Source organism: Mauremys mutica, chromosome 7 (assembly GCF_020497125.1).
Source record: "Mauremys mutica isolate MM-2020 ecotype Southern chromosome 7, ASM2049712v1, whole genome shotgun sequence".
In the NCBI taxonomy this organism is placed as follows: Eukaryota; Metazoa; Chordata; order Testudines; family Geoemydidae; genus Mauremys; species Mauremys mutica.
In genome coordinates, this window is record NC_059078.1 from 1340618 (window position 1) to 1364986 (window position 24369).

General features: G+C 65.9%; 2 protein-coding genes across 13 annotated transcripts in view; both read left to right on the top strand.

Annotated features, from left to right (window-relative positions):
* Window positions 1-12280, top strand: part of LAMB2 (laminin subunit beta 2) — a 29851-nt gene extending 17571 nt beyond the window's left edge. For 2 of the 3 annotated variants that reach the window (XM_045024306.1, XM_045024305.1), the window contains exons 22-34: window positions 2080-2304; window positions 2890-3107; window positions 4962-5058; window positions 5175-5547; window positions 5710-5894; window positions 6420-6661; window positions 7177-7380; window positions 8162-8306; window positions 9418-9625; window positions 9795-9936; window positions 10645-10821; window positions 11508-11667; window positions 11765-12280. In XM_045024306.1, coding sequence (XP_044880241.1) covers window positions 2080-2304; window positions 2890-3107; window positions 4962-5058; window positions 5175-5547; window positions 5710-5894; window positions 6420-6661; window positions 7177-7380; window positions 8162-8306; window positions 9418-9625; window positions 9795-9936; window positions 10645-10821; window positions 11508-11667; window positions 11765-11901 — 2513 coding nt within the window. In that variant the 3' untranslated portion in view covers window positions 11902-12280. Of the gene's footprint in view, window positions 1-2079; window positions 2305-2889; window positions 3108-4961; window positions 5059-5174; window positions 5548-5709; window positions 5895-6419; window positions 6662-7159; window positions 7381-8161; window positions 8307-9417; window positions 9626-9794; window positions 9937-10644; window positions 10822-11507; window positions 11668-11764 lie in introns of those variants that run through there. The other variant, XR_006581084.1, reaches the window with a different exon arrangement.
* A 6275-nt stretch (window positions 12281-18555) lies between these two features.
* The window catches only part of USP19 (ubiquitin specific peptidase 19), a 30930-nt gene continuing 25116 nt past the window's right edge, over window positions 18556-24369 (top strand). For 9 of the 10 annotated variants that reach the window (XM_045023683.1, XM_045023684.1, XM_045023679.1 and 6 more), the window contains exons 1-2: window positions 18556-18687; window positions 22748-23025. In XM_045023683.1, coding sequence (XP_044879618.1) covers window positions 22884-23025 — 142 coding nt within the window. In that variant the 5' untranslated portion in view covers window positions 18556-18687; window positions 22748-22883. Of the gene's footprint in view, window positions 18688-19332; window positions 20082-22747; window positions 23026-24369 lie in introns of those variants that run through there. The other variant, XM_045023677.1, reaches the window with a different exon arrangement.

Here is a 24369-nt window from a genome sequence, read left to right on the forward strand (position 1 = left end):
TGTGCCAGCACCTGGAACTCTGCCCGGCTGCTCTGGGGACCCCCAGGGCCGTGGGGCAGCTCAGCCCCCTGCAGCGAGGTGCTGGGGGTGCTAGGGGGTACAGCCCTGCACAGCCTTCGTCCTCCTGGGCCCTACGGCTCAGTGCTGCTCTGTCTGAGCTGTGAGCCCTGGCCCTCCCCCGCTTCCTGGCTGTGCCCGTCCCACCCCTCCCCCGCACCGTTGTACCCCATCATGGAGTCCCCGGGCGATGCCGGCTCTGCTCCCTACGGAGCCGGTGGGTGATGCTGACTCTGCCCTGGGGGCCCTGGGTGATGCTGGTTCTGCTCCCTACGGAGCCGGGCAGGACTCTGGGGGAGCCTCCTCTCTCAGAGCAGACAGTCCCCAGGGCAAGAAGCTCCCACAGCTTCCACCTTCCTGGCTCTGAGCTCGGAGCATCCAGCATCCCCTGCCCCTCCGTGTGCTTCCCGCAGCCAGTCGCCCGGGCGGGGTCCTGGGGCAGCCAGAGGGCCCTGCCCCCCCACTCCGCAGGCAGACGGGACTCTCAGCCAGCCGGGGAAACAGCAGGTTTATCAGTTGACAGGATCACGGCGAAGGGCAGAGCTCGTTAGCACAGAAATCAGGGACTTTCAGCCAAGACCATCTTTGGGGGAGGGGAGCCCAGAGCCAGGGCTCTGCCCCTCCCCCTGCGCCCCAAGCCAGCCCAGACTGACTCCTTCCAGCTGCCTGGCCCCTGCCCAGCCCGTTGCTCCTCCTCCGGCCTTTGTCTCACTTCGCTTCCCCTGCCAAGAGTCACCTGGTCGCATCCCCCTCCTGGGTCTCAGGTTTCATGGACCATCACCTAGTGCAGGCGGCTCCAGCCACTTCACTTGCCCTGAGGGCCTCAGCAAAACTCTCACACCCAATTCCCACCCCCAAGACATTGTTGCAGCACACAGGGAAACTGAGGCACACCCAGTATTAGCCAGACTCACATGCAACATATCAAGGTGAATAAACCCCCCCTTCGTCACATCCCCTTCTTCCCGCGTGGCTGTCCCCCCTGCCTCCCCTCCCCCGCGTGGCTGTTCCCCCCCCTTGCCTCCCCTCCCCCGCGTGGCTGTCCCCCCTGCCTCCCCTCCCCCGCGTGGCTGTCCCCCTTCTCTGCCCTCCCCCTGTGAAGGTGCGGTTCTGGCAGGACCCAACTGAGAGTGCCAGTTCAGGACCAATTGCTCAAACAGGGCAGTCACAGCCCTAGGCTGGGGTTTTTCCACCTCTAAGGCACCAAACCAGCCAGACAAAAAGGACTTTGGTCTCACCCCACTGGCTAACCACAAGTCACACAAGCAATTCCCTCAGACACTCCAGTCTCCCAGTATCTCCACCAGTGCACTCGTCCTGGGGACGAATGGTTATGAAAACCAACACCCCAGTAAAAGAAAACGGTTCTCTCGATCCCAAAGAATCAACCCCAGACCCAGGTCAATATACACATCAGATCTTACCCACAAATCACGCTGGTGCCAATCCTTTAGAATCTAAAATCTAAAGGTTTATTCATAAAGGGAAAAAGGTAGAGCTGAGAGCTAGAATTGGTTAAATGGAATCAATTACATACAGTGATGGCAAAGTTCTTAGTTCAGGCTCGTAGCAGTGATGGAATAAACTGCAGGTTCAAATCAAGTCTCTGGAACATCCCCCGCTGGGATGGGTCAGTCAGTCCCTTGTGTAGAGCTTCAGTTTGTAGCAAAGTCCCTCCAGAGGTCAGAACCAGGATTGAAGACAAGATGGAGATGAGGCATTAGCCTTATATAGGCTTTTCCAGGTGTAAGAATCTCTTTGTCCTTACTGTGGAAAATTACAGCAACATGGAGTCTGGAGTCACATGGGCCAGTCCCTGCACTTTGCTGAGTCACAAGGCGTGTCTGCCTCCTCTCCATGGGTCAGTTGTGTAGCTGATGGTCCTTAATGGGCCATCAAGCCGGCTAGGCAGAGCTAACACCAACCTGTCTGGGGTGTTTCCCCCCCCCCCCCCCAGGCACAGCAGAAGTTTGAAATACAGACAGGATAGAGCCAATACTCATAACATCGGCGTTCCCGCAGGTCTGCGCTGCGAGGAGTGTGCCCCTGGTTACTACGGGAACCCCTCGCGGGCCGGCGGGCACTGCCAGCCCTGCCAGTGCAACGGCAACATTGACCTCCTGGATGCAGAGGCGTGTGAGCGACGCTCGGGGCGCTGCCTGCGCTGCCTGCACCACACGGAGGGGGCGCACTGCCAGCACTGCCAGGCCGGCTACTACGGCAACGCCACCCGCCACAGCTGCCGGCGTGAGTACGGGCTGGGCTTGGGCACTGCGGGCGCTGACCTGGGGGGAGGGACCCGCCCGGCCTCCCCTGCTCTGCCCTGCCAGTCTCCTGGACCAGGCTTGTTACCCTCGCATCTGAGCACCCCCAGAACCGGGCGCACAGCCCCCCCCCCGGCACATAGACCCCGCACGGCCCCCCTGGGACTGGGCACACAGACCCGCCTTGGGACTGGGCACACAGAAGCCCCCCCGGGACCGGGCGCAAAGACCCCCCCCACCCCTCGCCCCCCCGGGACCGGGTGCACAGACCTGCCCTGGGACCGGGCGCACAGACCCCCCCCCCCCCGGGACCGGGCGCACAGACCCTCCCCCCCTGCCCCTCCGGGAGCAGGTGCACAGAATCCCCCCCCCAAGTGCATAGACCCCCCCACCCCCCTGGGACCGGGCACACAGCCCCCCCTTCACCCCCAGGGACCAGATGCTCAGTCCTCCCGATGGGTACTAGTGCCAGTGCCGTGCAGCCGGGCCCTATCCCATCCCATGCCCTTAGCCCGGGTCTCAGCTGGGGCCCCCTTTCCTGCTGATGCCCTGCTGTCTGGGTTCCCAGGCTGCTCCTGTAACGTCCTGGGCACAGAGCGCAGCGAGTGCAGTGCGCAGGATGAGTGCCAGTGTGATCGGCGCAGTGGGCAGTGCCAGTGCTTGCCCAGCGTGCAGGGGCAGAGCTGTGACCGCTGCATCCCCAACTTCTGGAACCTGGTCAGTGGGAAGGGCTGTGAGCCCTGTGCCTGCCACCCCCAGCACTCGCTGGGCCCCGCCTGCAACCAGGTGAGAGCCAGTGGGGGGGAGGGGTGCTGGGCTGGGGAGGGGGCGGAGGCAGGTCAGGGGAGTATCATGGCCCCCAGGAGCGGGGCTATGGCCCCAGGTTTTACTCCTGGGGGAAATCTGTGCCACTGCACATGTGCAGAATTTATGTTCCCCGCACATTTCTTTGCTTCCCCGCAGAAAAATGACTTTCTGATGGGGAAGCGAAGGGAAGCCACAAGAGTAGTGATGTGACCCTCCCCAGCAGTATGTTTTGGGTGCCAGCAGAGAGGTAAATCACCATGGGGTGGGGGTCAGACTGGGGAAGACCCTGGTGGTGGCTCCTACCCTACACCGGGCTCAGCTGCTAGTCCCGGCTGGGCTGGTGAGGATGGGACTTCCTGTTCCCTGCATGGCATCCGGGGCTGTGTCAGACCCATCCCGAGATTTCTCCCCTGGCTGCAGGAAGCTTTGCCAACTTCTACCCGCTTCCTGCACCCATCGCTTCTCAGCTGCAGGGGGAGGGATCCCTTTACAGGGAGCTGCTCCCGCAACCCCCCTGCTGAGCCTCACGCCCCCCTGCACACAGAACCCCCCCTAATGAGCCACACTCCCACTGCACCCAGACCACCCCAATGAGCTACCCACACCTGGATCCCCACCCCACTGAGCCCCACTCCCCCAGCCAAGCCCTCCTGCCAAGCTTTATCCCCCCCACAGCCAGATCCCTGCTGAACCCCAACCACCTTCACCTGGACCCCCCTGCAGAGTCCCATCACCATTGCACCCAGAACCCTCCAACAAGCCCCTGTGCAGCCAGATCCCCCCAACCCAGGTTCCCCACTGAGCCCACACCCAGACTGTCCCACCCTCTCAACCCACCCCTGGATCCCCCGACGCTAAGATCCCGCCTGCCCACAGCGGTGCAGCTGGCATGGAGGGGCAGGGCCCTGGGCTGGGTCAGGGCGGGGTGCAGCCTCACCCCGAGTCCAGGTCCCGGGGGGAGCTGCCCCGTGATCTCCCACCCCGCGCAGCCAGGGGCCTGTGCGCCCCAAGGCCTGGCTGGAGCCGCCACATTGTAGTTACTTGCCCTCCGGAGTCAGCAGCTTTGGGACCGGCTCCGGGGGCCCCCTGCAGTGGTCCAGACCCCCAGGGGTCTTGCTCTGCCAATGCCCCTCGCCCAGCGCCTGCAGCGACTCGCCCCGCGCTGTCCCCCGGTGCGGCCCAGGGAGTCCGTAGGGCAGCCCAGAGAAGTGAAGGTTGCAGCATGGGCCGTCCTGCTCAGCCAGCGCCCAGCCCCTGGGTGCAGGCTCTGTCTGTCCGCCCTCCTTCGGCAGAGCCCTGGCTCCTGCCAGCCCCCAGCTCTGCCCCCTGCCCCCCAGTGCTTTGATCTCAGCTGGGGATTGTTCAGCCCCCCAGGGGAGGCAGGTCTCTCGGGGGCGGTGCGTGCTCGGTGCCGCGTCCCAGCGAGTGGAGTCGCCAGTGTCTTCTCCAATGCCCCACTGACATGGGGACAAGGCCCAGACGGCCATGTCGCTTCCCCTACCCTGAGAGCAACCAGCCCTTCCCCACCCACTGGGGAGCCAGGCAGCATCGCGGGGAAACCGAGGCACGGACAGGCTTCATAAAAACATGACCAGATATTCCCACATTATCACAGGGCCTGGGGCAGGGGGACGGGGCCTGGAATGGGTGAGGGGCTGGATGATGAAGAGACCTTGGCACCCGGAGGAGGAGGCGAGGTAGTGGGACCCCTAGCTGAGAGGTCCATCTACCCCCCACCCCCGGCTGAGTTGCCCCTGCCCCTCCCCCTACAGGCCTGCCCCCAGGGTGGGGAGGGGCTCGCATGCACTGACCATAGGCAGTGTCTGTCTTCAGTTCACAGGGCAGTGCCCGTGCCGGCCGGGCTTCGGGGGCCGCACCTGCGCTGACTGCCAGGAGAACCACTGGGGCGAGCCAGAGCGGGAGTGCCGGGGTGAGTGTGTGGGCGGGGGCAGAGCGGGCTGGAGTGCCCTGCTGGCAGAGTGCACGAGGCGCTGGGGAGGATGCCAGGCTCAGGGCACACCGCTGACGTGTCTCTGCTCTCCATAGCCTGTGACTGTGACCCCCGCGGGGTCACGAGTTCCCAGTGCCACCGCGCCACCGGGCACTGCTCCTGCCGCCAGGGGGTGTCGGGCGTCCGCTGCGACCAGTGCGCCCGCGGCTTCTCCGGTGCCTTCCCCGACTGCCAGCCCTGCCACCAGTGCTTCGGGGACTGGGACCGTGTGGTGCAGGACCTGGCTACCCGCACCCGGGGCGTGGCACTGCGCGCCAAACACATCCAGCAGACGGGCGTCGCAGGCGCCTTCGAGAGGAACTTCCGCCGGCTGGAGGAGAAGCTGGGCACGGCCCGGGCCATCGTGGACGCCCGCAACGCCACCGCGGCAGCTGTGACCCAGCTGCTGCGCACCATGGAGGAGCTGCGGTGAGCGGGGGGTGCAGAGGCGCCTCGCCCAGCGCCTGGGCACTGCCTGGGCATGAGTCATGGGGGTGGGGCTGAGCCCACGTCCCACAGGCGGGGTGGGGTGGGGAGGGCAGGAGCGAGGCTGGCACTGTGCCCCAGGGCCTCACCCTGCCCTGCCCACAGGCAGCACATCGGCGAAGCCACAGAGACGCTGACCCAGCTGGAGGGCGAACTCACCACGACACAGGATGAGAACTACAACGCCAAGCGCGCCCTGGGCACCCTGGACCGCGGCGCCCGTGGCCTCAACCTCACCCTCCATGACCTGGCACGCCAGCTCCACCTGCTCAAAAACTCCAACTTCCTGGGTGAGCTGGGCCCTGGCGGCGGGCTCTGGGGCTGGCACCATGGGGGCAGGAGTTTCCCTGCGGGTGGCACTGAGGAGCCCCAGGGGCAGGGACTTCGGGGGGGTGGCACTGGGGGCCCCAGAGGTGAGGGCTTTTAGGAGGCAGGAGTCTCTCACTGGGCAACTCTGGGGGGGCTGGCAGCAGGGGGCCCCGGGGGCAGAGGCTCTGGGGGGGCTGGCACTGAGGGGCTCGGGAGGGCTGGAGCAGAGGGCCCCCGGGATGGAGGCTGTGGGGGGCTGGCACTGGGCGATTCTGGGGGGGCTGGAGCAGGGGACCCTTAGGACAGAGGCTGTGGGGGGCTGGCACTGGGCGGTTCTGGGGGGGCTGAAGCAGGGGGCCCCTGGGACGGAGGCTGTGGGGAGCTGGTTCTGTGGGGGAGGGAGCAGGGGGCCCCCAGGACGGAGGCTGTGGGGGGCTGGCGCCGAGGGAGCAGGAGGCTCCCTGCCCTGGGCAGGTGTCTTTCACTGCCCGTCTGCTCCTCCCCAGGCGCCTACGACAGCGTCCGCCAGTCCCACGCCCAGTCACGGGCGGCTGAGCACGATGCCAATGCCTCCAGCCTGGCAGTGCCCAGCTCTGTGAGCGACTCAGCTGCCACCCGGCGCCGCTCGGAGCAGCTGATGGCACGGAGGAGAGACGACTTCAACCGCCAGAGTGCGGCCAACCGGCGGGCGCTGAGCGAGCTGGCCACCAGGACCCAGACACTGCAGCTGCGGGAGGTCAACGAGAAGGTGGGGGTGGGGGGATAGTGGGGCGGGTGGGAGGTGAGGGCTGAGGGGGAAGTGGGGCTGCGGGGGATGGGCAGTGTGGGGCGGGTGGGAGGTGAGGGCTGAGGGGGAAGTGGGGCTGCGGGGGATGGGCAGTGTGGGGCGGGCGGGAGGTGAGGGCTGAGGGGGAAGTGGGGCTGCGGGGGATGGGCAGTGTGGGGCGGGCGGGAGGTGAGGGCTGAGGGGGAAGTGGGGCTGCGGGGGATGGGCAGTGTGGGGCGGGCGGGGGATGGGGGCTGAGGGGGAAGTGGGGCTGCGGGGGATGGGCAGTGTGGGGCGGGCGGGGGATGGGGGCTGAGGGGGAAGTGGGGCTGCGGGGGATGGGCAGTGTGGGGCGGGCGGGGGATGGGGGCTGAGGGGGAAGTGGGGCGGGGGATGGGGGATGTGGGGCAGGGGGCAGCAAGCCCATGGCACAGCAGCTCCAGGCGGCTACCCCTAGCTCCGGGGGTGTCCGGCCCACAGTGCCCTGCTGCTCACAGGTGTGTGGCGCCCCCGGGGATGCCCCCTGCGCCAGCAGCCCCTGCGGAGGGGCCGGCTGCCGGGACGAGGACGGCAGGCGCCACTGTGGGGGCCTCAACTGCCAGGGGGCGGTGGCCACGGCCAGCAGCGCGCGGGAGCGGGCCCGGCACACCCAGGCCGAGCTGCACCAGGCCATGGGTGAGGTGGACGAGCTTTTCCACAAGGTACGCGATGTGGGCGGGGAAGGGAGTGGGCAGCAGGGGAACCTGGCACGGAGAGGGACTCCAGGGGCAGGGCGTGGGCTGCAACTCCCATCCGTGGGCAGGGGCTGTGGGTGGCACATGGCTCCCCCATCCGTGGGCAGTGCCCATGGGCAGCATGTGACCCCCCCCGTCTGTGGGCAGTGCCCATAGGCAGCATGTGACCCCCCCCGTCTGTGGGCAGTGCCCGTGGGCAGCACGTGGCTCTCCCGTCCCTGGGCAGTGTGGGCGAGTGGCTCTCCCGTCCCTGGGCAGTGCCCGTGGGCAGCACGTGGCTCTCCCGTCCCTGGGCAGTGTGGGCGAGTGGCTCCCCCGTCTGTGGGCAGTGCCCGTGGGCAGCACGTGGCTCTCCCGTCCCTGGGCAGTGTGGGCGAGTGGCTCCCCCGTCTGTGGGCAGTGCCCGTGGGCAGCACGTGGCTCTCCCGTCCCTGGGCAGTGTGGGCGAGTGGCTCCCCCGTCTGTGGGCAGTGCCCGTGGGCAGCACGTGGCTCTCCCGTCCCTGGGCAGTGTGGGCGAGTGGCTCCCCCGTCTGTGGGCAGTGCCCGTGGGCAGCACGTGGTTCCCCTGTACCTGGGCAGTGTGGGCGCGTGGCTCTCCCGTCCCTGGGCAGTGCCCGTGGGCAGCACGTGGCTCCCCTGTACCTGGGCAGTGTGGGCGCGTGGCTCCCCCGTCCGTGGGCAGTGTGGGCGCGTGGCTCCCCCGTCCCTGGGCAGTGTGGGCGCGTGGCTCTCACCTCTCTGGGCAGGTGGCCGAGGCCAAGGGGAAGGCTGACTCGGCCCGGCTGAGGGCGCAGGCGGCGCTGGACAAGGCCAACGAGACCAGGGCGCGTGTGGAGCGCTCCAACATGGCTCTGCGCGAGCTCATCCACCAGATCAAGAGCTTCCTGAGCCGTGAGTGCCCGGCCCCACCCCCCCGCCAGGGAGCCCCTCCCCTGCGCCAGCTGTCACGGGGTCCCCGGGCGCTGCTCTGGGACTGCTCCCCACCAAGCCAGGCAGGACTCTGGGGAGCCTCCTCTCCCTCGGAGCAGCCTGTCTGCAGGGCAAGAAGCTCCCACGGCTTCCACCTTCCTGACCTCGGAGCATTCAGCATCCTCTGCCCCTCCGTGCGCTTCCCACAGCCAGTCCACCCAGGCGGGGTTTTGGGGGGTCCACAGGGTCCTGCCCCCCCACTGCGCAGTCAGACGTGACTCTCAGCCAGCCAGGGACACAGAGGTTTATTCGATGACAGGAACAGGGTCTAACACAGAGCTTGTAGGTACCGTGAGCCGGACCCCTCAGCTGGGTCCATTCTGGGGGGCAGGGAGCCAGACCCCCACATCTGCCCTCATTCCTCGTCCCCAGCCAGCTCCAGACTGACACCCCTCCAGCCCCTCCTCTCTGCTCAGCTCCTTCCCCGGGCCAGGGGGTCACCTGACCTCTTTGTCTCCAACACCTTCAGCCGGCACCTTTGCAGGGGAGGGGCCCAGACCGTCAGTTGCTAGGAGACAGTGCCAGGCATTTAGGTGCACTGGCCCCTTCCTCTGCAGCAACCAGACCCCCTGATCCACCACCTGGATACTTAAGAACTGCAGAGGGGACACTGAGGCACCAGCACCATATTCAGAGGCAACCTTAAGAACATTCCCAGCTCGTCACAGGCGTGTCCTGGGGCTGTGGCGCTGGGTACCCCCGGGCAGGATGGGTGTTGTCATGGGGTGGGGATGGAGGATGGCAGGGCACTGGGTGGGGAGGGGAAGGAATGGGGGGGCGCCAAGGCAGTGGGTTGGGGGGCAAGCACTGTCTGGGGAGCAGGCCAGGAGTCGCAGGCGGTGTCTGGGCTGGGGCAGTGTGGGGGCGGGGGCAGCAAGGGCACATTTTGGACCTGGGGCGGGCGCTGGGGGGGGCAGGGGCATGGAGAGCACGGTCGGGCGGGGTGTCGCGTGGGGCAGGGCAGGCGTTGGGGGATGGGGCAGGCACTGGGGGGGCCAGGAGCGGTGGTGCTGACCCGCTCCCCGCTCTGCAGAGGAGGGGGCCGACCCCGACAGCATTGAGGTGGTGGCCGGGCGGGTGCTGGCGCTCTCCATCCCGGCCTCGCCCGACCAGATCCGCCACCTGGCCGAGGAGATCAAGGAGCGCGTCCGCAGCCTGGCCAACGTGGATGCCATCCTGGAGGAGACGGCAGGCAATGTGCGCCGGGCGGAGCAGCTGCTGCAGGACGCCCACAGGGCCAGGTGAGACCACGGGGCGGGGTGCCAGGCACACCGGCGACGCCCACTTCCTGCACAGCCCCCGTGCTGCCGCGACGCTGTGGGGAGCCCGCTGTAACGGGCAGGGGAGGGGGCTGGGACGGGCGGCGGGGCGAGCCCAGGGCCCCATGTGTTGCCGTGTGCCCGGGTGCAGGTCGCGGGCAGAGAGCGTGAAGAACGGGGCTGAAGTGGGGAGGCGGGCGCTGGAGGATGCCAGGCGAGCCCAGAGCGCCGCTGAGAGCGCCATCCGCAGCGCCAGCAACGACATCCGCCACACGGAGGGCACCCTGAGCACGGTGAGCCGGGTACCCCCAGCCCCACAGCATGGGCCGGGCAGCTCTGTCCTCCCCATGGGCTGGGAGAGAGCTGAGCCTGCGCCCTTCCCTTCCGTGGGCCGGGGTCACGTGGCCTCCCCACCTCTGGCCCAAACCGCCGGGCTGCAGCCCCTGCCGCCCCGGGGAGCTCGGCCCGGCCAGGCCACCGAGCGAGCCCCTGCTCGGAGCGTCCCCCTGTGCCGCGCGGCCGGGGCCGGGTTCCAGTCCTGGCTCAGCGGGGAGCAGCGAAGGGGCAGCCTGGCCAGCCCATCTCGGCCTCCCTCCTCGTCTCTCCTGCGTCTGCCAGCCCCCGGCGAGCCCTGTGCCTAGCCCCTCTCCCTGCAGGCCCCGCTGGGCTCACGGCTGCCGGCCAACTCTCCCTTGCTAGGGGTCTGCTGGCCAGGCGCTGGGGCTCCTGGGTCTTTCTCGACACTCTGGGTCGGTTCCAGCCAGTCCTGCTGTCCCAGCCAGCTCCTGCCCCCTGCGGTGCCCAGGGGCATTTGAACCCTTCTGCACCATGGGGCAGCGATGGGCAACCCTACCCGGTACTCCGTCCCCAGCAGTATCCCAGCCAAGCCCCCCACGGTCCGGGCGGTGCCAGGGCTGGGCACAGAGCGCTCATACGATCACAGCCGGTCTGGGCAGCGCTGGGGGGGCCCTGCCAGGTTGATGCCGCTTCCCCCCGGGCAGATCCAGCTGCAGGCGGCGAGCACAGAGCGCCAGCTGCAGGGCGCCATGGAGCAGGTGGGGCAGCTGGACAGCCAGCTGGGCGCGCTGAAGCTGAGACGGGCCAATAACAGCCTGGTGGCCACATGGGCCAGGGACACAGCCAACGCCGCGCACGCCCAGGCCCGGGAGGTCAAGCAGGTGAGTGGGGGCAAAGGAGAGGAAACCCAGCTGGGGGCCCAGGGACTGGGAGGGGGCTTGGCTCTCTGGTTCAGGGCTGGAGGTGGCCAACGGGGGGGGGAGCCATGCTGGCTCTGTCCAGGGGTCTGTGCTAGCCCATGGGGGGGAGGGGGAGGAGGAGCCGGGCTGGCTCTGTCTTGTGGGTCTGTGCTGGCCCTGGGGGGAGCCCATTGGCCCTCATAAGAACATAAGAACGGCCAGACTGGGTCAGACCAAAGGTGCGTCCAGCCCAGTATCTGTCTACCGGCAGTGGCCAATGCCAGGTGCCCCAGAGGGCGTGAACCTAACAGGCAATGATCAAGTGATCTCTCTCCTGCCATCCATCTCCACCCTCTGACGAACAGAGGCTAGGGACACCATTCCCTATCCATCCTGGCTAATGTCCATTAATGGACTTAACCTCCATGAATGTATCCAGTTCTCTTATAAACCCTGTTATAGTCCTAGCCTTCACAACCTCCTCAGGTAAGGAGTTCCACAAGTTGACTGTGCGCTGCGTGAAGAAGAACTTCCTTTTATTTGTTTTAAACCTGCTGCCCATTAATTTCATTTGGTGACCCCTAGTTCTTGTATCATGGGAACAAGTAAATAACTTTTCCTTATCCACTTTCTCCACATCACTCATGACTCGTCTGGATGTGGCACAGCTGGCAGAGGGGCGGCTGGAGGCCGAGTACCAGGCGGCGCAGGAGCTGGTGCAGAGCCAGGCACGTTCCGCGCTGCAGGCCAGGCTCCGGGCGGAGCGGCTGCGTGACGAGGCCAAGGCTCTCCTGCAGGATGCTCAAGGCAAGCTGCAGCGCCTGACAGGTGAGGAGTGGGCAGGGGCACTGTGGGAACAGCCCTGGGCACTGCCCATGCCAGGGTGCCAGCGGGGCAGGGCTCACCCTGCATTGTGTCTCCCCAGCGCTGGAGGGGTCATACCAGGAGAACGAGCGGGTGCTGGAGGAGAAGGCAGCCCAGCTAGATGGGCTGGAGGCCAAGGTGAAGGGCATCGTGGGTGCCATCAATCAGCAGATCCAGATCTACAACACCTGCCAGTGACCCCGAGTGCCCACCGGCCTGTCACCCCCATCCCCCAACCCAGCCAGCCCGTCCCCATGCCCAGCCCCCTCTCCATGTCTGCCAGGGCCTGGGCTCCCCTGCTTGGCTCCAGCCCCCTGGGAGAGCCCTGCCCCCTCGGGACGTCCTGGGCCCCTGTCCCGGGCTGGCACGGTGCCCCTTCCGCAACCCAGGGCTCTGCGCTGCCTCCGGCCGGGGGCACCGGGACCCTGACCCAGCGCTAGGCTGGGGGGCTGAGGGGGACTCGCACCCGCCACAGCGGGGGGGCTCAGGGGCCGCGAGACGAGGTCTTGCATCCTGTGGCGCTTTGCCCTGGCACATGGCGGGGGCAGCTTGCGTGTGAATAAAGCCCTCGCCTGGACTCACTGCCTCTCCTTGTGGTTCCTGGGCTGGTGACAGATGGTGCAGTGCAGCCGGGTCCCAGGCATACGCTGCCCACCCTGCCCCCACCTGCTCTCATGCAAACCAAGGCAGCCGGCAGACTGCGTCCTCCACCACTGCGCCAGCCTGCTCGGAGCCGGAGCTGGGCTGGCCTGGGCACGTGAGGGGAGGGAACATGGTGGGTTGGAAGCAGAGCTGCCAGCTGTGCACCCACCCAGCGGGGCGGGGGGAGCTGCATGGCCATGAGGGGGAGGGCAGCCCTTATGCCCCAGCTCCTCTGTGCCCTCTAGATCCTCTCACAGAATCACAGACTATCAGGGGTGGAAGGGACCTCAGGAGGTGTCTAGTCCAACCCCCTGCTCAAAGCAGGACCAACCCCAACTAAATCATCCCAGCCAGGGCTTTGTCAAGCCTGACCTTAAACACCTCTAAGGAAGGAGATTCCACCACCTCCCTAGGGAACCCATCCCAGTGCTTCACCACCCTCCTAGTGAAATAGTGTTTCCTAATATCCAACCTGAACCTCCCCCACTGCAACTTGAGACCATTACTCCTTGTTCTGTCATCTGCCACCACTGAGAACAGCCGAGCTCCATCCTCTTTGGAAACCCCCTTCAGGTAGCTGAAAGCAGCTATCAAATCCCCCTTCACTCTTCTCTTCTGCAGACTAAATAACCCCAGTTCCCTCAGCCTCTCCTCATAAGTCATGTGCTCCAGCCCCCTAAGCATTTTTGTTGCCCTCCGCTGGACTCTCTCCAATTTATCCACATCCTTCTTGTAGTGTGGGGCCCAAAACTGGACACAGTATCCAGCTGAGGCCTCACCGATGCCAAATAGAGGGGAATGATCACGTCCCTCGATCTGCTGGCAATGCCCCTACTTATACAGCCCCAAATGATGTTAGCCTTCTTGGCAACAAGGGCACACTGCCGACTCATATCCAGCTTCTCATCCACTGTAACCCCCAGGTCCTTTTCTGCAGAACTGCTGCCCAGCCATTCGGTCCCTAGTCTGTAGCAGTGCCTGGGATTCTTCCATCCTAAGTGCAGGTCCTTGTTGAACCTCATCAGGTTTCTTTTGGCCCAATCCTCTAATTTGTCTAGGTCCCTCTGTATCCTAGTCCTACCCTCCAGCGTATCTGCCACTCCTCCCAGTTTAGTGTCATCTGCAAACTTGCTAAGGGTGCAGTCCACACCATCCTCCAGATCGTTAATGAAGATATTGAACAAAACCGGCCCCAGCACCGACCCTTGGGGCACTCTGCTTGATACCGGCTGCCAACTAGACATGGAGCCGTTGATCACTACCCGTTGAGCCCGACCATCTAGCCAGTTTTCTATCCACGTAGCACATCCCCTCCGACCAACCCCCCGAAGGCCAGATACTCCTGTGTGGCCCTGTGCCCACGACAGCCCTACAATACAGACATGCAGCTCATCTAGCCTCACCCCTGCACGGTGCAGGCCACAGAGTCTCACCCACCCCTGCAGCGCATAGACCCCAGCCTCTGCCTGAGTCACTGACGTCCACCACTGCCACTAGTTCAAAACAGCCAGTGCCCCAGGCTGCAGGGGAAGGCGAAACTCCCCCAGGGGAAAGTTCTTTCCTGACCCCAGATCTGGTGATTGGTTAGACCAGAGGTGGGCAAACTATGGCCCGTGGGCTACATCCGGCCCACGGGATCCTCCTGCCTAGGCCCCGAGCTCCTGGCTCAGGAGCAACGCTCTGCGCAGTGGGGCTGCGAGCTCCTGGGGCAGCGCAGCTGCAGAGCCCGGCCTGACCCAGTCTCTGTGCTGTGCGGTGGCTGGATCCAGCTGGGCAGCGCGGCTGTAGTGCTGCCAGCCACCGGTGCTCCAGGCAGCACGGTAAAGGGGCAGGGAGCGGGGGGGTTGTATAGAGGGCAGGGGAGTTCGGGGTGGTGGTGAGGGGGAGGGGGTGTGGATAGGGGTTGAATGGGAGCAGGGGTTCCGGGGGCCGTCAGGGAATGGGGGGGGTTGGATGGGGCAGGAGTCCAGGGGGGCAGATAGGAGGTGGGGGCTGGGCCGTGACCCCCTCCCCTAACCAGCTCTCCATACAATTTACGAAACCCGATGCGGCCCTCAGGCCAAAAAGTTTGCGCGCCCCTGGGTTAGAGCCTGAGCACATGGGCAAGCCCCGGCAGCCAGACCCCCGGGAGAGAATGCTCGGCAGTGACTCGGAGCCCTTCCCAGCTAGTGTCCCATCCCCGGCGGTCGGGATCGTGCTGCTGGCAGTCCCCGAGCGGCTCCATGCCAGCGGAGGCAGCCCCATCACACCATCCCCTCGAAAACGGCTCCAGCTCAGGCATGAAGCCAGTTAGGTTTTCTGCCCCCTCTGCACCCCTTGGGGGCTGCTCCAGAACCTCACTTCTCCGATGGTGTGTCAGAGCGTGGGGGAGTCCGCGCCCTGCACCCCCCACTTCCTGCGATTCACTGGGACTCAGGCAGCCGGTAACACAGGTTTATTAAGCGACAGGAACATGGTCCCCAACAGAGCTTGTAGGTCCAGAGAACAGGCCCCCTCAGCCAAGTTCATCTTTGGGGGTGGGGAGCCCAGACCCCGGTTCTGGGCCTCCCTCTGTTTCCCCAGCCAGCCCCAAACAGACTCTCTCCAGCCCCTCCTCTGCCTTTGTCTCTTTCCCGGGCCAGGAGGCCACCTGATCTTTGTTCTCCAACACCTTCCGTTGGCACCGGCAGGGGAGGGGCCCAGGCCACCAGTTGCCAGGAGACAGGGTGTCGGCCATTCTCTGTGCAGACACCATCACACTGGCCCCCTAGGGCTCTGTAACAATCACACCCCCTGATCCCACCACCTAGACCCTTAAGAAAGGCATAGGGGAAACTGAGGCACCCACCCAGTATTCAGAGCAAACATTAAAACATTCCCACTTTGTCACAGATGGCTAGAAACCCTCTCCTGATTTCCAGCTGAGACTTTCACGAAATAACTCCTCTCCCTGCCTCTCCCTGCCTGGTGTCCCCCTCGGCTGGATTTATAGCCAGCGATCAGCTCTCCCCTGGCCTGCGGTGGGCCAGGCTCAGCAAGCCAAGCTCTCTGAGTCTGTGCTCACGAGGCAGGTTCTCCACGCTGGTGTCATCCTGGCAGCCCTGCTCTGCACTAGTGTGTTGTGCCAGTGGGTTCGTTCTGAGCCCAGGGAAGTCGTGTAAAAGATGCACCCACCACCTTGCCTGCTGCATTGCCATGCACACCTCCCGCTCTGAGGGCTTGGCGAGGGGCTGAGAACCCTTCCCCATCCCTCGGGGGAAGGGGACACGCACACTCTCTCTCTCTCTCGTTACATTTCCAAGTCGTGTCCCTGGCTGGCAGGAATTGCCCCTGCTTCCTCAGCTGGCAGGGACCTGCCCCGGGGGCTAGTATCACATTTGCCAAACCCACTGTCAGTGGTTAACCCTCCACTCCAGTACTTGGGGTCAGGCCCTGGTTAACCTGTAGGAGTCGCATTAGCACATTCACTGCTCGGCTTTGGGAGGGGGGGCAGTGGTGACCCCTTGGCCCTTGACTGGGTTCATCTCCCCGGACTTCGGGGCATGGCACCTTGGCACCATCTAGCCTGTGCTAACAACACCGGGGGAGCGGGTCTGAGCTGGAATCTGTTGTAAACAGCCCCCGGCAGGCCCCAGTACAGCATGGCCCTGGGCTGTGGGTACTGCCAGGATCACGTCCTGCCGGCAGGAAATGAGCGGGGGGTGGGGGTGACATGGGCTCCCGCTCTGGGGCCTGAGCTGTAAGTGCCCAGCCTCCACCTGCCCCCAGTACGTCCTGCTGCCTGCCAGGCCCTGGGCTCGAGTGGCTGGCGCTTGGGCTGTGGGCACAGGGCAGGGAGCAGCGTGCCCGGCCCGGAACACTGCTGCAAGGTCCCGGGAATTCTTGTGCCGCCCGCTGTCCTCGGGCTCCAGGGCACGACCCCAGATGCCCCGTAGACAGAGTGGGACTTTTGCACCTCTCTCTGCAGCCTCAGGCAGTGGCTGCCGTAGCCGAGTGGGGATGGCCCATCGGGTGGTTCTGGGTCCGTGGGTCACGGAGTGTGCATTGCCTGGGCCTTCAAGCAGCCTCCCTGCAGCATGCTGGCCCCTCCAGCCCCACCCTTCCACGAGGCCAGGCCCCACAGCCTTGCCAACACCTGGACAGAGCCTGCCGGGGCCGGCCCTCCCATGGCTCCTGCCAGTGCGTCTCACCGCCATCAGGCTGCCGCACAGGGCTTTCCCCCGGGCTGCAGCAAGGGGTGCTGCGGGGGCAGGGCGAGGAGCATCCAGTGGGTCACCTGCGATCCCCCTAAGGCAGAGCCAGAGCGGAGCGCGCCCAGGCCCAAGCTGCCCAGCTCTGCCGCGCTCCACGTCCTCTCCGGCTCTGGGGGGTCCTGCTCTATCCCTGCAGTGAGGCTGGCACCGGCTAGGCCTGTGCCCTCTGTGCCCTCCACAGTGCCGGGCCTCCGCATTCTCCACTGGCGCGGATTCCAGCCACAGCCTGTGTCCAACTCTGCCAGGCGCCGGCCCCGGGACACGCAGCGCGGAGCGGGACAGAGTGCCCAGGGAACCCCCCACCCTGAGCACCCCGCGCGGGGCTGCCAGACGTCCCAGCTGGGAGCGAGCGGCTTCCATCTGTCCCAGGAGCAGAACGATTCTTCCTTCCTTCCTTCGCTGTTTTCGGGCTTCGCTGGAGAGCCAGACGTCCCAGCTGGGGACCTGCCAGGGTGCTGCGGGGGCAGGGCAAGCTCCCAGGGTGTCAGAGCGAGAGCAGCGGGTCTCCCCTGGCGCTGCCCAGGTGCTGCCAACGCAAAGGAGCCAGCCCCCGGGCACAGCTCCTCCTGCTCAGAGCCACCCCCCGGGCACGGCTCCCCCCGCCCCTCCCGCTCGGAGCCCCCCTCCCAGGCACAGCTCCCTCCGCCCCTCCCGCTCGGAGCCACCCCCCGGGCACGGCTCCCCCCCTCCCGCTCGGACCCACCCCCCGGGCATGGCTCCCCTGGCCCCCCTCCCTCGGAGCCCCCCTCCCCGGGCACGGCTCCCCCCGCCCCTCCCGCTCGGAACCACCCCCCGGGCATGGCTCCCCTGGCCCCCCTCCCTCGGAGCCCCCCTCCCCGGGCACGGCTGCTCCCGCTCGGAGCCACTCCCCGGGCACGGCTCCCCCCGCCCCTCCCGCTCGGAGCCCCCCTCCCAGGCACAGCTCCCCCCGCCCCTCCCGCTCGGAGCCCCCCTCCCAGGCACAGCTCCCCCTGCCCCTCCCGCTCAGAGCCCCCCTCCCAGGCACAGCTCCCTCAGCCCCCCTCCCTCGGAGCCCCCCCCGGCACAGCTCCCTCCGCCCCTCCCGCTCGGAGCCACCCCCCGGGCACAGCTCCCCCGGCCCCTCTCGCTCGGAGCCACCCCCCGGGCACGGCTCCCCCCCTCCCGCTCGGAACCACCCCCCGGGCATTGCTCCCTCGGCCCCTCCCGCTCGGAGCCCCCCCCCCGGCACAGCTCCCCTAGCCCCCCCCACTCAGAGCCACTCCCCGGGCACGGCTCCCCCAGCCCCCCTCCCTCGGAGCCCCCATCCCAGGCACAGCTCCCTTGGCCCCTCCCGCTCAGAGCCCCATCCCCTGGGCACGGCTTCCCCAGCCCCCCCCACTCGGAGCCACCCCCTGGGCACGGCTCCCCTGGCTCCTCCCACTCGGAGCCCCCCCTCGTGCACGGGTCCCCCAGCCCCTGCCACTTGGAGCCCCCCCCCCCGGGCACGGGTGTCACAGAGTGTGGGGGAGTCAGGGCCCTGCACCCCCGGGTTCCTGTGATTCCCCGGGGCTCTCAGCCGGCCAGTAGCACAGAAGGGTTATTAGCCGACAGGACACAGTCCCCAGCAGGGCTCGTAGGTACAACCAGGACCCCTCAGCCAGGTCCCTCCGGGGGCCAGGAGCTTAGACCCCAGACTCGGGGTTCCTGCCTCTTCCCAGCCAGCCCCGAACTGAAACCCAAACCCCTCCAGCCGGCTGTTCCTTCGTCCAGCTTCCCGGGCAAAGGGGTCGACTCGCCCCACCCCCCCCACCCCCTGTCTGGCTCAGGTTACAGGCTCAGCTTCACCTAAAGTCACCCCCTGCTCCCCCATCCCCCACGCAGACGGACCCTGCTGCGTCACAACAGCCCCCCCCCTCGCTCAGGGCCCCCCCCGGGCACGGCCCCCCGTGATGATGTCACAGGAACATTATTTGATGGCGTCACTTCCGGGGCTGGCCCCGTGTCGTCATGTCACCCCGTTCCCCTGTCACGTGGAGCCCGGACCCGGCTTCCGGAAGTGCGTCACGGGCTCGGGCCTGTCTCCTGCTGAGTCCGCCCGCGCGGAACTTCGGCTCGAAACAAAACAACCCGCGGAGCCGCCGGGCGGGGGGTGAGCGCGGGGGGGCCGGGCCGGGGGGACTCGGTCTCTGAGGGGGGCGGGGGGAGGCAGCTCTCTGGGGGGGCAGTGCTGGGGGGCGGGGGGGGGCAGCTCTGCGGGGGGGCAGTGCTGGGGGGTGAGAGCGGGGGGGCAGCTCTCGGGGGGGGCAGTGCTGGGGGGCGGGGGGTGGGGCAGCTCTCCGAGGAGGGTAGGCAGTGCTGGTGGGGGCGGGGGGGCAGCTCTCTGGGGGGGCAGTTCTGGGGCGGGTGGGAGCGGGTGTGCAGTGCTGGGGGGGGCAGTGCTGGGGGGCGGGGTGTGGGGCAGCTCTCTGCGGGGGCAGTTCTGCGGGGGGGGCAGTGCTGGGGGGTGAGAGCAGGGGGCAGTTCTGCGGGGGGGCAGTGCTGTGGGGGTGGGGGGTGCTGCAGCTCTCCGAGGAGGGTAGGCAGTGTTGTTGGGGCGGGGGGGGGCAGCTCTCTGGGGGGGCAGTGCTGGGGCGGGTGGGACCGGGTGGGCATTGCTGGGGGGGCTGCCCCAGGGGAGTTGTGTTGCCCCCCAAGGGTTCCCCTCCCCGGCGCTGCTCCTGTCTCCGGGCCCTGGCAGCCGCTGCGCTGGGCCCTGCTCCTGCGCACGGGGCGGTGGGAGTCAGGTGGGTCTGACTGGCGGGGGCAGCTGCTGCTGCTTTGCTCCATCTCGGAGCCTGTTCTGCATCTGGACCCACGGCCCCTGCGCGGCTGGTGAGACCGGGGGCAGGTGGCCTGGGCTGTGCTTGTGAGACCAGGGCGGACTTGCTGCGTGCCTGGAGCCTTGCTCCCTGCGCTCGCCGGTCAGTGGCTTTGCCTGCGGTCCGGACGTGGCTGGCAAGGAGCACAGGGGTGGTGCGGACACCCCAACAGTGCGTGTGGCTGTGCCCTGACGGGGAGCTGCCTGTTCCTCCGGTTGTACCAATAGTGCCAGTGCTGGAAGCCCCGAGGAAAGCAGGAGTCAGACGCGTGAGCCCTTGGGGACGTTTCTGAGCCATCTCTGCAGCGGTGCAAGAAGCAGGACGCAGAGCCAGGGAGGGAAGCATCCTTGGCTCTAATCAAAACAGGGAGAAGCCGGGAGTCAGTGGAGAGAAGATAGTGTGCAAGCGATTGGAAAGGGGAGGAGGTGGGGACTACAGCTGCCAGACCACGGCATGCTGGGCTGGCTGATCCCAAGTGGGGACGGGGTGCAAGGACTGGGGAGTACCAAGTGCGTTAGGTCAGAGCAGTCAGGCTAGAATGGCACCTGTAACAGGGCAGCCCCGTGCGTGGGGCTGAACAAGTCCGAAGCAGTGGGGGGCCTACAAGGGCCTCAGTTGGAGAGTTCTGCCAGCTACAGTCAGCTGAAGAGCAAGCGCTGGGCAGCTCCTGGCGTGTGTCCCCCAGGTGTGTGGTGCCTGCTGGAACCTGGGGGAGCCCGTGTCCGCAGGCGGGGGCATGGCGTTCTGGTGGTGGAATCAGAGAATCCTTCCCTCTTCCCTGGTGCTCCCTACAGCTCGTTCTCCAGGGCTTTCTTGGGTCCAGCTTGAAGGGACTTGGATGTGGGGCTTTCAGCTACTGCCAGTCTGATCTTCCTACCTCCTAGGTGTGTCTAAGGCGCTTGTCCCTACCGCCCATCAGTGCCAGCGTATGGAAATGGAGCAGAGGGGCTGGCGTCGTGCCAGGGCATGTCTGAATAGGATCCTAGAAGCTAGGAGTTAGGCCCAGGCTCTCTGGGGCAGACCAGGCCCCAAAGGTGCATGTTCCATTGTCCAGACGAGCAGACCAGGCGTAACTCCCTGCAGGGCTGTGTGCACGCTCGGAGCTCCCTGGCTGAAGGGCTGGCTTGGTGACTTATGTGCCATTGAAATGAACACAGAATAAAGTGCTAAACCCGCTGCACTGCTTAGAGAAATTCTGGGGTGCAAGTGCCAGTCCTCACGTGGGGGTAAGGGCCTCGCTGGGCTGTCCTGCCTCGTCCCTCGTGAGCTGGCGGGGATGCTCCCAGGCGAGGGTGGCCATCTGCCCTGCAGGAGGAGAATGCAACTGACTGGCCACTTGGCTGGGACCCAGTCCTGCTCCTGGATTTTTCACATGCAGGCTTTGGCCACACGAGGAAAACTGCCAGAAACCACCGCTGAGCCCAGTGCTAGGTGCTGTAGTGTAGACGGACCTTGTTCAGAGCGGCTCCAGCTGCCGTGGGGTTGCAGCGGCAGCCAGTGGCCTGCCTAGAGCGGGACTCCCAGCATCGCTACCTGCTGGGACCTCGGGCAGCCGGGTTAGAGTGTTCAAGTGACCTGTGCAGGCACTGCCTGGAGGCCGTCTCTCCTGGCTGGGAGTGGCTTGGGCATGGACTTGGCAGTGCAACTCACTCCGCTCTCCGCCATTAGCTGCCGTGCCCAGTTCTGCATTCCCTTCCTCTGCCTGGGTCAGGGCTTCGGCCTAAGTATGACCTGCCTGCGCCTGGGAGGCTGGGGGTGGGACTCCGCGCTGGCTTGCTGGAGGTTTGATTGCTGGTGCTCGGCTCACGCAGTGTGACAATCTGGGCCTGTCCCTGGGCGGAGCGCCGTTTGGCAATGTGTGGAGGTGTCATGTGGAGTCACACTTGGTGGCCTAGGCATGTCTAGAGCACAAGTGCCCCGGTCACTAGCCAGGCAGCAGGAAGCCTGCAGCCTTTTTGTATTTACCGCTGAGATTGGGCTCCCTGACAGGGCTGTGTCCGTATGTGTAACTGGCCTGGCAGGCGTGTGTGCGCCAGGAGTGACCAGCAGCTCACTGCCGGTGGCAGCTGTTCTCATGGGCTGCTCCCCCCCACCCCTGGGCACTGGAGCCGAACCTGCGGCAGGTTCCCAGCTGCTCCCCACAGCCTGTCCCTGGAGTGGGCCTGTGCTCAGTGCTGGAGAGCGAAAGTGAAACCAGGGTCTGGCAGCCAGAGCCCGGAGAGCCAGGGTGACCTCAGCCAAGTACACGCCCTGGGCAGGGAGTCTCCCGCCCGGAGCGGGCTGCGTACGCTGCCCAGAGGACACCTCACTGCCTTTCCTAGCCAAGGTGTCTCGTCACCACACCCAGTCGCTGCTCGCTGCCGTAACTGAGCAGGGTGTGGCAGGCTCGCTGTGCATGGGTTGCAGAAGGGGCGAAGGAGACTGGCTCTTGCTGGAGCGAGCGGCTTCCATCTGTCCCAGGAGCAGAACGATTCTTCCTTCCTTCCTTCGCTGTTTTCGGGCTTCGGCCCCCAGTACGTGTGCATCCAGTTTACTTAAATGGCCACTCCTGAAACTGCTCTCCTGCCGCCATGGCCATGTGCCAGGCGGCCCCGCTAAGCCCCCATGGGAGTGCTGAAGTAACAGTCCTGTTGCTCACACCCCTCACCTCCGGAGACAACTCAGCGCCTAGCCGGCGCTCTGGCAGGCTTCTCTGGGGGCCATTGTTCCCATGAGGGGCCAGGCAGCGTTACGCCTGCTCCCCAGGCTTTACGGACTGTGCACATCCATGCAGCAGATCCTGCTAGCTCCTCTCAGGAGCACCGACAGGCCCACCTTCTGTGGCATCAAGCAGCTGGGCTAGACTTTGTTACTCGGGGTCTGAAGACATCCGAGCCCTGGGTGAGGCCAAGCCATCCTCTGGCCATCCTGCTTGGATTGCACTGGGCAGGCGTCACCGCTGCCGGTTAGCTTGGTTGGGTTCTGTCTGGATCACTTTGTGAGTCTGGCTCTGCCCTGCCCAGGCAGCCCTGCCCCTTTGGGGGAAGGTAGAATCCCCCGCCGTTGTTGGGTTTTCACCAGCTCGTACGATTTGGTGCCCCTGGGCTGGGGGTGGGTAAGTCGGCGGGAGGTCCTGCTCTCCATTGCTAGTGATGCCCTGAGAGCCTAGCCTGGCATGCGACGTTTTCAGCACCTCTGAGTCAGCTCCTTGGAGCCGGGCTGGGGGACGCCAGCGCTCTGGCACGCTGCTCTGGGAAGTACCTGGCATCCTTTAGGCCTGGCTAGGCTTTAAGGTCACAGGGCCTCTGTCATGCCCCTCTCCGGCCAGCCCCACTGCCAGCTCCGCTCACGTGTGCGCACTTGTCTCCCTAGGTCACTTGTTCCTTGCCAGAGAGTTTGCCCACAAAGAGTCGCCAAGATAGCTGGGCCAGGAAGAAAGCGTCGAACCCCTGACCCAGACTCCATCACTGACCCCGGCGGGCCGTTCGTCTCCTCCAAACGGCTGAAAATGTCCAGCAGCACCAGTGCCCCAGGCCAGAGGCGAGCGTCCCGGGGGCTGGAGGATGCAACCAACAAGAAGAAGCAGAAGGACCGAGCCAACCAGGAGAGCAAGGAGGGCGAGAGAGGCCCTGGCAGCGACCCTAAGAAAGGTAGGGCCCGGAGTGCAGCTGTCCCGCTGCTCCACCTCTCTGCTCTCCCTGCAGCCGTCTGCTGTAGAAGCAAATTCAACTAAGCGCTTCCACTCGCCCATGTAACGTGCTCCTCGGGCACGAGTCTCTGAATCCATAATCTGCTTTGCCAGCTGCTGCTTGGCGCCATGTGTGAGCATGGCTCAAACCTGGCTCCGAGCCCACCCCCACACACACACACCCGCGAGGCTTGGAGCTGCGCGTTGCCTTGTAGCAGCAGATCCCCTAGGGCTGGCCTTGGGGGGGTGAGCTGCTTACCTGCTTGGGCTGCGTAGGAAGCTGGATTGGAGCCTAGTGCAGCTGGTTCTGCGTCAGGCTCTGCAGCAGGACACTCACTGCAATGAGTGTTGCTATGGGATCCAGGCAGGTGAGGCCAGGCGCTCTGCTGGGGGTGGCCGTGCTGGGTCAGGCCCGGGGCCTGGCTAGCCCTGGATCGCCTGCGCTGACCCTGCACACCCTCTGGGGGTAGGGGGGGGGCTGAAAGCGGAGTAGCTCTCCTGGACTAGCTCCTGTGTAGACAAGCCCTAAGGCTGCGCAGAGTGCAGGCCCACTGGCTTCCCTGCAGGGTGCACACTGCCATGGCACTTCAGTTCTGGGCTTGGTGAATTATGGTCCGTGTGCTTTATCTATGGTGCGGGTGCGGCAGCGTTCCCCGGCGCCCGCGGGTGCAGCCGTGCTGGGAGTCGCACTAGAGGAGCCCAGTAAATCATGCCAAAGCCCCGCAGGGCCTGAGGTGGCAGGGAGATCTGCCCCGTGGGAATCCTGGCCTGCCTACCTCATAGGGCGGAGGGAAGGTGCAGAGTCCCCTCCTCCTTTCCCCGGGGGTTGCCTAGAGCGTGCCCTCCCGCAGGCAGTGCTGCAAGGCAGGCGGGACTCTCCAGGTGCTGGGCGCGGGCGGGCTGGGAATTGGCACTAAATGCCTTGCTGGGTGTTCTGTGGCCTAGCGAGGGAGCTGCAGGCTGCCAGCATGCGATGCCTGGCACCGGGTGGGGCCGGCCCACGTGGGCTTTGGACCAGGTTCTCTAGGGGCCTTCACACTCTGCCCTTTGGCTGCTCCAGGGACTGCTGGGCTTTGCAGGTCCTTGTGGGTGTGCTGGGCAGACCCCGCTCCTGGGAAAGGGCAGAGCCCAGCCCACTTCCCCAGATGCCCTTGAGCTGCCATCTGGGGCTCCCATCCTGTGGCCCCCTGGCAAGCTGTTCCTGTCAGTTGAACCCCTGCCTTCACTGGCGCTTGTAGGAGCACTGGTTACCGTGGCCAGCTGTGTGCCTGCGGTGGCACGTTGCACACCTGTCGCCATTGGGCTG